Genomic DNA, 14,225 nt, shown 5'->3' on the forward strand with positions numbered 1-14,225 from the left:
TGAGGAGAGCCCCCACTCTCCCGGTCTTATTCCCCACTGGGTCCTTAGGTGACCAGTGACAGGAATTGACCCCGCCCGGCTTAAACAGAAAGAGAAAGCATTCGAAAGCTACGAGTAGCTCACAGAACCAGAGAACAGCTGAGACCCTTGTCCCAGCCAGCAGTGCTGGGGCAGCTCCTGAGACACCAGCAGCAGGAGCAAATCGACAGGGCTCCTCAGGGGCCACAGCCGGAGGGCGTCCCCCTCTGAATGTTCCTCCTGTGCTTGCATTTTATGTTTGGGACTGAGAGGCCCAGGAGAGAGGGGAGATACTGCGCTTGGTGCTGTGCTCAGCCAGGGATGGACAGGACACTGTTGTGTCATCGGACCAAGACTGCCTGGTGCTATTAGAAGAATGGGTGTTAAGTGGCTGAAAAAAACAACCCATGTCCACTGCAATCTGCTAGTGACATCTTGTGGGCTGCAGTCGCGTGACAGTCTTTCCTCGAATCTGGAGGCTCTGTAGGCAACTTTAGCCTAGTGGAAATTTGTTTAGCTTCCTGGCTTAAGGACAGATAGATGGAGTGGGCAATTGTCAGAAATAAGATTTTTTTCTGGCTCCGTTGCTTCTTGATCGTATGTATTGAAAGGACTTGAACAATCCTATAGATGGGGATAGATTTAGGTAGTTCGATTTAAAGTGAATAGTACAGCGCCCAGTTCACCGCCGCCCCATTCCCCCCAATCCATCAAGAAGACTCTTGAGGTTAGTGGCAGGGACGGGTGGGGGGGAGGTTGAAGGACCACTGTATGACGCTGAGCAGGGTGGGGGTGGGTCCATAGTTCCCTGTCGCTGCTAGGTCAGGCTTTACACAGGCCCTCTTCTCTGACACATCTTTGAATTTTGCTCTCTGAAAAATGATAACTTAGGGGTTTAAGTCAGAAAAAGAGGCCCTGAAAATCCAGGTGTCAGGAGCCTAGGGTAATGACCCAACAATATGGCATTATCCACAGCATCTCTTGAATGATTGAATGGGATACTAAGTAACAGTGGACAGAGATTTACTTCATCTACTGAAGTCATGCAAAAAAAGTATTTCATGACAGCTGAGGAGGCATGGAAAACTCGGCAATGTGTACAGCAGATTTGTTCTCCAGATTTAAAACCCGCCAGGCCAGCAGGCGTGGTTCCCCAACTAGTTAAATCTGTAACCTCGAGTCTGATTGGAGCTTTGTGAAACTGCTCGGCCTCTGTGGTTGGAACACAATTTGCTCTTTTTAAAAAGCATTAAATATGTAGAAGATACTGGTCCCCCTCTCAGAGCCATGATTACGACAGTGGAAGCTCAAGAATTAGCATTTCATCTGAGCCATCTTATTTGTGCGGCCTTCTTCCTTCTTCCTTCTTTTGCGAACACAGCTGAACACTAATAGAAATCCTGACTGCTAGGAGAGTGGTGTGTCCTATTTAAGAGATCAGGAATGTAGAGGGTGCAGCGCTGTGCCCAGTTGATTAAAAAATTACTCTAGGAGGCATTAGAGAATGTCTTCAGCTGCTTATAATATTTTTAGGAACTAGGGTGAAAGATGCTATTTGCGTGCAAAATAATCCCATAAAGGAATTGTTGTTTTTTTTTAACCTCACATTTATATAAGGACATCTTGTAGCCAGCTGCTCTTATCCATCTGGCAACTTAAAAATTTCCTTTCAGTTTCTTTGATATAGAAATTACCTACCATTAGTCTGCCACTGGGCCTGTTTAATTGGTATTAAAAGAAAGCACCTCCTTTGCCAGCTCTGCTGTGGTTTCTGGCGGAAGCTGTGAGTGACCAGCAAATCTCTGACCTGGAGTTGCAGGGGGAATGCAATTACCTTTCTGTGTCCTCGAGAGGCTGTAGGGACTCAACTCATGAAAAGGATAACTAGCTCGTTGCTATTTCATGTGTGAAATTTTAATGAATTACTGGCAGTCTAATGGTTTTATTTTTTCTTTTGGAATAAACAACAAACCCAAAAAGCCTGTTTTTAGAGTTTTTAACTAATAGCCCTAACGAGAATTTTTGATTAGGCTGCCATTCTTGTTTATTGCAATTGATGGATTTCTACTTTTCGTAGAAATGTTATTTATGCCCTCTGGGGGTTTTCATTTTATAATTAAAATGCTCTGCAAACCTTATAGGTATGTTCCAAGTGAATGATCCTGTGTACACACAAATCGTTTTAGTCCTTAAAGGTAATTACATCTGACAATAGGAAATGCCAGAAAGCCTGTTTAAAAAAGGGAAAGGTTTCTAGTTAGGAGGAAGGGTGTTTTCATTCTAGAAAAATCAGGTGCTTTACAATATTATAAGCTCTTTTCCTATAGACAGCAGGTATGAAAGCCTCAGGGGACAAAGTAAGAGAAAGTTGCTTTTAATATGAAGATAGATGCTAATCTTCATTTGGGGGTCCTTCTCCATTCTCCCATCACCAGATTTTAGGGCCTCATTTCCCCAGGGTTTGTTTGCAGCTGTCCGCCTTGTTACAATCAGTTATTCTGTAATCACCTCGTGGAGGCTTCTCAGGAGACTGGGTCTGCAGTGCAGGGAGTCTTCTCGATTAAAGTGGTGAGATTGCCATGGAGACAGATAGCCTAGTGTCAGGTCGTACATAGTGTTGGGAATTTACAATCCCCAGACGTGTTTGTGAGCTGGACAGTGTAGTTACCAGGGGCGCTTCTGGAAATCATTTTCTCTGTCCTTTGAAGGGCAGCGGTATTTGGGAAAACCGGCTCTTGGTTCCTCTCTGGGCAGGAGCTGTGCTCTCCCACAGATTCCTGCTGCTTTTGTTCCTGCGTGTTGCTGCTTTGTTCTTCTCGGCCTGAACTGCTGCTGCAGAAAGCAATCCTGTCTGCCTGACCTTTAGTATATAAACCAGGAAGAGCTCGTTATTTAGATGTAGCTCTGTGGGGGATATGTTGATGCTTTGATTCAGATAATTCAAGAGAAACCAGAAAGTCTGCTGTAGGTTTCAAATACTGTGTTAATAATAATAAAAATAAACCTGAAAGGGGCTTGCATAGCTATATTGTGTTTTATTTTTAGAAATGAGCCCTGACCACAAAAGGTATTGTGAAGACCCCAGAAATACTAATTGCAGAATGAGTAAAAATAATAATCAATCTGCAAAGCCTCAAACAAGTTGACAATTTGACAGGGAGAGGAGGGGTTAAGTACCTTTTGTGCTTTTTACATATCCTATTTTAATTAATCTTCAGAACAATGCTATATTAAAGTCATTAGTATTTCCTCTCCTTTATAAGAAGCAAAGCAGGAGGTTCAGCAGGCCGCGGGCTTACGGCTAATGAGAGCTGTAAAGGAGCAGTGTGACGGCGTCCCGCCATAGCACGGGCGATGTTTATGCCCACGCTTGATCACTCTCCGCGTAGCGTAGCAGCTTTGGCGAGCTTGCTGAAACTCCCTGGTCTGGCACAACCCTGGCATGGGTGATGCCCTAATTCCTCAGTGGGAGAAGAGGGCAGCTTTAGAGGGAGTCAGTGACTCCCTCTGTGACTTTGGTTAAAGCAGATCACTTGCTGCTGGGGTGTGGGGTTTCATTCCGGGCTGGATTCTGCCCCCTGGAGTAACTGAAACCCGCACTGGGCATCTCCTTAGCTCACACTCACACCAGCCTCACAGTATCACTGCCTCTCTGGCCACTTGGAACCAAAGAACCCAGAGATATGTCTCTTCCCGATGTTTCTGTATTTTACCTGTGGACTTGGGTAAAATAGTCCCCAATCTACGGACATGAAGACTACCGTATTATTCATTGGTGATCTAGGACAGGTAAGAAGTTCGCCTTCATTGTGCTGAAGCTGGAAGATCAAATTCAGACCGCACTGGATTGCCCTGTTCACAAATTTCAGAAGCTAGAACTGAAAAATTAGAAATACAGTCATGATCCAAGTAGGGGAAGGACATTTGACAAAGTGTTAGTGGTGAATTTGTCTGGAGAAGGAACAGAATTGGGAGGTCGGGATGAAAGAGGAATTTCAAGTTTCAGTGTATACTCTATGGTTAAAAAAAGATATATGCACACATACATAGAACACACACACACACACACACACACACACACCCCAGGGGTGCCAAAAAAATGTATACCAGTAGACATTTTTGTCAACGTTGCTCAAGCAGTAGTTCACAGTAATCAGAAGTGTCTGGACGCTGATGGTAACCACTTTGAGCACCTCTTGTAATTACAGAAGTCAAACTGACTTGTATTCATCTTTTATTATTGGTATGTATTGAGTATTACAATTTTAATAGTTTTCGTTTCTTAAAATGTGTATACTGTTTTTTGGCACCATATTTTATATATAGGGTATGCGCGCACGCACACACACACATACACACACACTCTCTCCTTAGGAAACAGAACATGGTACTACTGCTTTTATGGCCAGGGGATTTAGCAGGCTGTAGAGAATATAGATATTTTAATCGGATGAAATCTAGTCTGCACAGCAAGGTTGTTGATGGATGTTTTAAACGAGGAATTGGAACCGAATAAAATGAATGAAATATTGATTTGGTTCAGGTTCAGTTCAAAGGCTACTCTGATATTCTGGTTTTGTTTCAGGTCAATAATTTTAGAAAAAGTTTGGGTACAGTACAGTCTAGCTGAGCTTTAGAAGAAAGAAACATTGGCTTCCTTTTATATTCAGCAAAGAATAGTCTATTCCAGGTTTTGTTTCAAGTTTCTGCTTGAAATGAAACTGTGTTGCAAAAGTGAAGTCATTGGGTGTTACTTTTATTTGACATGGAGGCCCTCCATATCATTTTGTGATTATCAAGTTGGATAACAGAATCTTAAGCAGCAAAACTAACCCATCACAGTGTTTTGATTATATTAAGATAAATGTATATACAGTGTTCAGGTGGTTCCTTGAGGCATGATATATACTGTTGTTAAGGAAACCACCGATCTCAGTTCTATAGTGTTCTTTTGTTTTTGTTTTTGTTTTTGAGAACTTCCCTCTGGCTCAGAGCAGTTTTCCTGGGGAATTTCCACAAAATGCATTTTATGGGCTGAGACATGGAGTGAGGCTTAGAACATTGTAGACACTCACTGATTGTAGCAAACAGTGTGAAGTTGATGGTAAATATTGTAATGGGAAAGTATTTTAGTTTTGGTTTGCTTTTCAAGAAAATATTTGAGAGACTCAGTCGGGCCACATGGTTTTCACAGAATTCTTTTTATGCGGTCTGTCTTAGCAAGGTGATTTTTTTTGTTGTTGGAGGGAGCCACTGGCCTCACCTTTTTCCTGAGTTTGCATGGTCAAATTTAACTGAGAAGTGGTATGCAGGGTCTCTGCATGATATTCTAGATTGGCTGCTTTTTTTTTCCTGGGACAACCTAACATCACAGGAAATTATTCTATTTGAACTCTACAGCAGCGCCAATTAATTCTGACTTCCTGCAGGAGAGAGTGGTAGTGGAATGTGTGTTAGTGCAGTGTCAGAGTTCTGGGGTCCATGGCTACCCTGGCTTCTGTTTCTGATTGAGAGGATTTGGATCCTACAGTGTTCTATTAAACAATGGTGAATTTGTTCCTTGATGTGGCTGTTTCTATTAATGAAACGGGAACCAATTAATTGGTAATTAGCATGTCTCAGAGGTCTGTTTCCCTTTGAATCGGTCACTAGAGAGAATACGATTCTAGTAAAGCCCCACCATATTCCTCAAAAGGAAATTGTCTGAGAAAAATTAGGTGTCTTGCTGCAAGTTGGATTAGTTATGAGCTTGTGTAGTTGATAGAACCAGTTTTGGTCAATTAACTAAGACCTTTCTTGTCAAATAGAATACAAACTATAACTCTGCAGCAGCTCTTTATTGTATCCTTTGTGTCTTTTTCATGGGAGCGACTCTTTTTGCAACTCTTCCTGGAGGGTTGTATGCTGAACTCTTCTTGGCTGTGTTTTGCAGGAGAAGCTGTGCCTGAGGATGAACAGATCAGTGCTAAGGACCAGAAGACCCTGGAGCCCTGTGATAACACCCCCATCATCGACAATATTGTTCCTGTTGTCTCCGGCATCTCTGTGGAAGAGAAGGAAAAGTACGACGAGGAGATCTCCAGTCTCTACAGACAGTTGGACGATAAGGTCTGTAGCCAGAGATCATAGTCCCCACTCTGGTCCAAAGACTATCGGTGGCAGGTCCCAGACCGGTTGTCCAGAAGCTGCTCCAAGCCCCATGTTGCTGATGTAGGGCTGCAGACTGATGTTTATGTCTCTCTTCCTGATGTTTTTACTTCTGGCTTGACTCATGTGGAATGGAAACTTGCATGGAAATATGATTGGATGAGTGGAATGTTAGCCTGAATAGACAGATAGCCTTCAATTCTAGAAAGTAGTCTGGGGCTAAACACTGTGTGAGAATGGGGGTTGGGGGTGTGAGTGTGTGTGGTCTTTGTTTAATTCTGTCTTCTTTTGTTCTCTGGGCCTATTGTTCACCTCTATGAAACTACAATAATCCCAGCTATAGGGACAAGGGTGGTGGCTCCCAAGACTGAAGTGTGTGCTTTAATCATGAAGTTGTAAGGCCTTGGGATGAGGAGCCGATGACATGTGGTCTGACGGCTTCTACCTCATCGTAAAGCGGTTTCAGGCATGCTCTTGAATGAAGTGGTTTGAGCATGCTGATAAGGGAGGTCCAGTTTTGTGGCAAACTTTTGGGACTCAAATCGTCTTGTCAAGGCACAAGTTGTAATAGAGGAAAAGAGATGTTGGAGAACATTGTGTATATATTCTTCATCCCCAGTGGAGGTCGGGATGAGAATCTCAGAGGCGCAGGAAATTAAATTGATTTTTCCCCACTGATCTTGGTGAGCTGTCCTTGGAATATTCTAAATCCTTTCAGTTGATTTCACCAAGGTTGCTGATGTTTTTAGTCTCATTTAATCTTTTCTACCGTGGTTGAGCTCAGAGTGCTTGGGGACACCTCTGGCTAGGATGAAACAGCTTTGTTATGTTAACGTTGCCATTCATCTTACAGGCCTCTCTCTTTTGAGTAAAGCTCAGAGTCTGGTGTCACCTTTATAAGAGAAATGTGCCTGGCTGCCTTAAGGAAGCTAGTTCTGCTTTGTGTTTGTGACTCTGGGAGTTCGCATTATACCCATAGCAATGCGAACTGGGGTCACCCTATCCTTCCAGTGACATATTTAATAAGCTGGTCACACCAACGAGAGTTGGGTTAATTGCCCTTTAGACACTTGAGGTACTGTTACCTTTCTATTTCTCCCCAGGTATTTTACACAAAACCTCAAACAAAGTAAGAAAAAGGAGATCAATGATACGGTACCAGTATAGGCAATTTCTTGATTTCTCCAAAGAAATGTATAATTTAATCATACTGCATTTCCCCCCTCATTTTAGAATTAATGGCTTCATTTTTAGTAATTCCCAAAGAATCCTGGGTGAGGGTGGTAACCTGACTCTGTACCTTGTTCTCTATGAGTGGAGAACCTGCCATGGTTGGGGTTGGGGTCCTTTACCTTGGCAGCGTGAGGCACTTTTATTGATGTCGAGTTCTGAATCCAGCTTCCAAAAGAAAGGAATGGGGACCGAGCTTAGAGTGATGCACAAGCCATGGCTTGGGGGTGTTCAGTTGGTAGCTGGCATAGTTGACCCTCGCACCTCTGCCTCCTGGTGACCAGCCTGGGACATTGTCACATCGTCTTCTTTAGCATATGCCTCGCAAACCCTGTAAAGCACACATTTTAAGGTTCTCGCTTGTGGTCCATTATACGGTGATGTGGAGAGATCTGGAAGAGAACTGAGCCCAAAGCCTTAGACTTAGAGGGCCCCAAAGCTAGTGGTTTGACCTCAGGAACTCTACCTATGGTCTGCCTTATTCGCTGTCATTCTTATTTGTCCTCATCTTAAAGGTTCTAGAAGGTATTTCATGCTTCTGATGATGTAGGTGGTGGGATACTTTTGATCATACATGCATTGGGACGTGGTACCTTCATAGATTATTGAGCGGTAGAGCTGAGTGTTTAGGTCTAGGGGAGATGCTAGCCCAGGGTATTGACATGACTTACCCAAGTTGACACAACCTGTAGGTGGCAGAACTGCAATGAGGTCACACAGCCTCTGACTCCCAGTCCAGTGCTCATCCCATTTGGCCTTAGCTTTTTAAATGAGGAATTTATCAGCCCTAATGAATCTGGGTAGAATGTGGTGGGAGAAAGGCTGCAGGGTCCCCTCCCGCTGCCCCCCCCCCCCCCCCCCCCCCCGTCCCTCCACGTGTGTAAGGACAGCTGCTCTTCCAAGGCAGTGCTGCAGGATGGGAAAAGATGCACTTGGGAGTTAGGCCTGTAACATAATCATGCTGAGACCTGCACTGACGAGCTACCCTGCTGAAGATGTTTTTCTCATCTTCAAAGTGGGGCTTACATCTGTTACTTACTTCAAAAGGTTGCGATGGCGAGTAAAAGTTTCTAGTACAGAGCAGATGCCCCATAAACATTAGTTTCTTTCTTTGCTATCTTCTCCCTTTCTGTTTGCTGGAGGGAGAAGTCACATTATATGTGGTCTCAGAGGGGTGGTGGTTCCCAGATGGGCTGAAAGCGGTTATAAGATGAGCACATTGGTGTTGACAGGATCTCTCTTACTCCCCATCACCTCTCCAGTACTACCGCACTATTGGAGATGTGTGAGAAGAATTAAGTTTAAATTGAAATATAAGTTGAACCTTAGTTCATTGATTGCCATGGCAACAAAAACATGTTTACAATTAAAGATGACCAGGGGCCTGTTGGCAACTCTCCTATTTCACGTATAAGAAAATTCAAGGACAAGACTATTTTTTGGAAAATGCTTTAAAGTCTGCTGTGCACGAACTAGATGTTCATAGTGTCAGAGTCGGTGCGTAACCATGTCCCATGGGATGCGCTTGAATGACAGGTACAGACTGCACAGCACATGTTGTTCTGAAAGTTTTGAAAAAATTTTAAAAATCGCAATGGACTATGCCACTTCCTTAGAGTAGTTGCCTTAATAAAGGGTTAGTGTAGTTCTGGAAATGTCTCTGGAACAGTGATTCACGTCCTTATAACATAATCCCTGTTCTTCATCCATCCCAGATGGGGCCGGGGGCCCTTGGTTTCTCACTATACCCCCAAAAGCACTGAGTCATCCCACCTTGTCACGTGTCACGGAGGAAGCCTGGGTTTCCGGCTTTGAAGTGAACACATTATAAGAACGAAATGCTTGCCGCACTGTTTTTCTTCTCATGTGATTTATATCACTTGTAGCCGTTGCTTATATGTCCCGGGGGAAGAGATGGCAACTCCTGATGTTAAACTCCTTGAGTCTTTTATGTTAAATTGTTTAATATTTATGGGCTGAGGCACATAAGCACGAAATAGTTCCTGGTACCTGACGTTCTGAATTTACAAGGTAGAAGAGAAAACAAACTCTACAACGTAGTCTCCTAGTATGGAAGTACCAGTTTTGGAAGTCTCACTCTGGTGTAATTTCCCTAATTCTCCTGTCAGAAATCTGATTTGGGGAGGAAAGCCATGAGTATTTTGTAGAACCATTAAAGAAACATCAGTGTGAAACGTTCGGTAGAAACAAGATCTCCTTGAGGAGAGAATTAAGGCCAAAAGATGTACTTACACAAAGGAAAAGGAGATACAGATCCTGTAATATTGATTTTAGAATTTTCTGGCTCCATGGAAAGCATTAGTTGTGACACAGAGTTAATCTGATTTAAATGTATGCATAGACACGACCAGACAGGCTGGAGAGTATCCTGTGGAAAACTGAGGTTTTGCTACTAAGGCTTGCTAACCAGGCCCTTGAATTTCCCCCCTCACTTCCTCTCTGGAAAAGGTAGAAAACACAGTGCAGGAATTTATTTTCTTTTCTATAGGCTGCTGATGAAAATACCTGGGAACCACCTGGCACAAAGAGGGACCCAATAATACTGAACCGAATCTGACTCTGCTCGGGGTTTAGACCCTAGAAGTGTCATCAAATAGGATTTTCCCCTGTTCCTAAGGGACCAGGTACACGTGAAGCCCAGTTGTCGTTCTCCACGGGCTGTGTATCACATGTGCGTTTGAACTCATGAAAATCTTTGTCACAAAGCTGAGCTCGTGGTTGTTGGGCATAATCTGCCTGCTGCTTTGCCTGACCTGGGTGGACAGTGTGTCAAGAGGAGCAGAGTCGTGTGCATGGACAGTGAGGGTCAAGTGGCTACGGCTTTGTGGCAGCAACACCTAGTGGCGGAAAATGAGAGTGAAGAGAACGAATTTGCCCGTTGCCAAGATTTTTCCCCCCACTTCAGTGACAGGCCAGAAAGTAAGCGTTAACATGTTTGCATCTCAACTTCCTTGAGGTTTTTTTCCAAACTCGTAAGAAAATTCCCTTCTAATCAGGAGGGAAGTCTAATCGAGAGAGATTAATTGCCTAGTAAATGTTTTTCCAATCTCTCTAAGTAAGAGGTCTGAAGTAGAAATACTGGTCTCTCTTACATATCACGTGTCAGCATTCCTGGTCACTGATGTGTTTGACAAGATTTGGGACATGAATATATTACAGGGCGGATGGTTAGAAATTCACTGCCTTATTTTCTGAGCTAAGAATTCACTGTTAACCTCTTTGAATTGGGAGAGCTCCAAAGTCCCTTTAATTCCCAAACCTTCCACCTCTGATTTCTGGAATAGCAGGAATGAGATGAATGTGTAGGACATTATATTTTCCAGAATACCCCGATGTTGCATCTGCTGACAAAGATGGGTGAAGAGGTATTTTAACCAAATCAAGGTACCAGAACCAATCTCTCTGTGAGGAAGCGTCACACCATTCCCTTCATCCTACTAGGAAGCTCACAGCTGGCATCCTGGTATCTGACAATCGTCTGGAAACCAGGATATCAACAATGACATAACTAACCAAAAAGAATTAAACATGATGTTTCATTCCAGGATGATGAAATTAACCAGCAGAGCCAGCTGGCTGAAAAGCTGAAACAACAGATGTTGGATCAGGATGAGGTAAAGTTCACAATAAAGAATTTTTTTTTGTACAAAGTTCTTTTATTGCTCTTTGTTTATGATGTTTGTTTCAGAGATTTAGTTTGCAAAGAATTTTTCCAAAATCACTGAATCATATGGAAATTTCTTGGTAGGTTCCCTTTCAATGCCTGTTAAAAGCTGATTTTGCCTGAATTTAGAAAATAAGTGTCTGACTTTGCAGAGCTCCGGGGGTTGGAGAGAGAGTAGCTGGTTGCTACACTTAGTCTTTGAAGAAGGGAGATGGAGGAGCTTGGTAGTTGGGCAATGACGGTTCTATTTCTTTATACCCTCTGCCTGGCACTCCTGTTTCCTGCCATTTTAACCTCTTTTTAGCTTTGCATGAATTGCAAAATGCTAGGAATTGGATCACGTCTTTGTGCTATCTTGTAGGATAGCACAAGGTTGTAGGAAAAACAAACAAAAAAGTAGAAGGTAGAGGAAGGGAAAGCAAAGAAGAAAGGGGTCCAAATATTATGTTAGTATCCATGTGATATAGTAGAAAGGAGACAAATTGTTTTCAGTCTCCATGATGACATTCAGTTCCCCAGTAAATGTCTTTATTGCATTGCAGGTTGCCAAGTATTTTATAAACAGGAACTTAAGCAAAGAATAGACAGCCAATCTATCAAACATAAATGATTCGTAATTCTCTTCCTGATGACCATCTAAGTATTTTTTTTCCTCTTCTGAGCGTTAGGGCGCTGTATGCTTTGTTGCTAAAATGCTATGAGTTGGGTCATGTGATGCAGTTATAGCTTGGGTTCATGTCCCCAGTCCTAGCCCTCCCAGAGACTTAGCTCTCTCTATAAACATTTCCTTCCTTTTCCTCTCGGTTCCCGTTCGTCTCGCCAGGGCATCGATTTTGCCCCTTATAAACATTTCCTTCCTTTTCCTCTCGGTTCCCGTTCGTCTCGCCAGGGCATCGATTTTGCCCCTTGCCCAAATACCTCCATCGGCAGGGAGATCGTGTATGCCTCAGCAATCAGATGAACCATATTTAATCCATTTTCCTTTGATTAAAGACTCACTATAGCTGAGTCTTCCATTTGCTTTGTGTTTCCTGCCCTCTTCTTCCCATTCTATTCCTTTGCATTTCCAGCTTGGTACAATTGCCTGTGATAAACTTTCCCTTTTGTTCCAGTTAAAACTTAATATTTTTCTTTTGCTCTGGTATCAAGGCAGTATCTGTTCATTACAGAAAAATCAGAAAAATAGAATAAGCATGAAAATAATGAAAGCATCTACAAACCCAATCATTCACTTGTAACCCGTATTAGTGTTTATGGTATAGCTTTCCATACCTCCATGATGAATATTAAGAAACATCGATGACTGCCCTTTTAGCCTGAAATTGACCAGTTTACAATATGAAATAATGGTAATATTAAAAAGCTATGTAAGTATTATTGTCCTCGGAAATGAGTCCTCCCACACTTTATTAAACATATGGAAATAGCCAACCAGCTACAAAGTGTGGTATTTTTGATGTGCAATCAGTTGTCTGAGTTAAGCCTATGCAACTTTAAACTAAAAAGGAAGAAAGAAAAAAAAAGAAGAAACAGATTTTTCAGATAACATGCTGTGTTGTTTTTTTTCCTTAAACTTAGCATCTGGATATACAGTCGGATTTCTAGTCATCCTGAGCTTTTCCAACTTGTTTTCTTTTCTCTATTTTTATTTAATTATTTTGAACAGAGTATAGCACATAAACATGTGAACGTTAGATTCACCAGTTCCATGCCATCTCATTTCCCCAGCTTTTAGCTTCTACAAGAAGAGACTATGAGAAGATCCAAGAAGAGCTGACACGTCTCCAAATTGAAAATGAAGCGGCCAAAGATGAAGTGAAAGAAGTTCTCCAGGCCCTGGAGGAACTGGCTGTCAATTATGACCAGAAGTCACAGGAAGTGGAGGATAAAATCAGGGCCAATGAGCAGTTGACAGATGAACTGGCCCAGAAAACGGTTGGAACATTTGTTTCTAGGGGGTGGGACTTCCTCTGCTACCATTCCTTTACTTATATTGCTATTTGTTGACAGAGTCTACGGTATATAGGAAGACAGTTGACTGAATGGTTTTTCAGTGTTAGACTTAGATGCATTCTCTGAAATGCTGCAATAATTGAAATGTTTTGTGTGACATTTGCCCACTCATCCTGGAATGGCGTAGCACAACTATTTTATATCCAGGGGATATATAACATTAGTAGGGATGCCATGTGGAATTGTCAAAAGAGTGCAGACTTTGGAGCCAGAAAAATCCTCGTTAAATTTTTGCTTTACAACTATTAGGCCTTAGTCATAACATTTAAATTTCTTGAGCATTTGTTCCCTTATCTGTAAAAATGGTGATAATAATGTGTGAGGATTAGTGACAATTTACATAAAGCACTTTGCATGGATTTGTGCATTTGTTACATTACCAATAAATAAATATCAATGTTATATTAGCAAGCAAGAGTGCGTGACATGGAAAGCATGGATTTCACCCTTCTAAACGCAGTTCACTTCCTCCCACAGCTTCTTACACTATCCCAGGACTGAGCTGTCCTGCTTTGTTAGTTGTCCTGTTTTATACCAGTGCTTTTAGTCTGCACATTTTCTAATTTTCAGTTTCTCCGAGTGAAAGATGCTGCAGGTTCTGTACAGTGAGCTCGTGGCAGCAGGGCCATCGAGCATTTGGCAAGGTGGCTTGTGGTGGGATGTGTCCATTTTGTCCTTTTCTACTTGGAAAATGGGTGGTGGGAAGCTGAATGGCTTTACGCAACTGCCCTTGGCACCACGACCCAGTGGTCTGGTAATATGGGATTGTGCCCAGCCTGCTTTGTGGAAAACATCCAGTCCTCCCGGGCAAGGAGAATTAGCAGATGGTGCAGGAAAGCTCTAATCTGCTGACAGCAGAACTGATAGAAAGGCTCCCCACTCCATACATTCAATTTCATGAAGGAAGACTTTCTAATGGCTTCCCAAGATGAGAACTGCTGCTTCTGTGGGCTTTTTTAAAAAAAGTGAAATAAGCAGTGGCAATGCCAGAACAAAAACAAATAGAAATACGGGTCAGACGTCACTTAGGAAAGGAGGAGACTTAGATTTTCTCTGCTTACTGTTTTCTACATGATTCTTACCTAGTCCTTGGTGTTTACTTTATTTATTTCTCAAAATAATGAAACGTTTC

At 42.5% G+C, this 14,225-nt stretch overlaps 1 protein-coding gene across 1 annotated transcript in view; it reads left to right on the top strand.

Annotated features, from left to right (window-relative positions):
• The window catches only part of KIF5C (kinesin family member 5C), a 143,273-nt gene that overhangs the window by 87,821 nt on the left and 41,227 nt on the right, over window positions 1-14,225 (top strand). The window contains exons 12-14 of the mRNA XM_081052323.1: window positions 5,951-6,126; window positions 10,962-11,030; window positions 12,809-13,015. Coding sequence (XP_080908449.1) covers window positions 5,951-6,126; window positions 10,962-11,030; window positions 12,809-13,015 — 452 coding nt within the window. The remainder of the gene's footprint in view (window positions 1-5,950; window positions 6,127-10,961; window positions 11,031-12,808; window positions 13,016-14,225) is intronic.

The sequence above is a fragment of the Rhinolophus hipposideros genome (genome assembly GCF_964194185.1).
Source record: "Rhinolophus hipposideros genome assembly, chromosome: 6".
Taxonomy (NCBI): Eukaryota; Metazoa; Chordata; class Mammalia; order Chiroptera; family Rhinolophidae; genus Rhinolophus; species Rhinolophus hipposideros.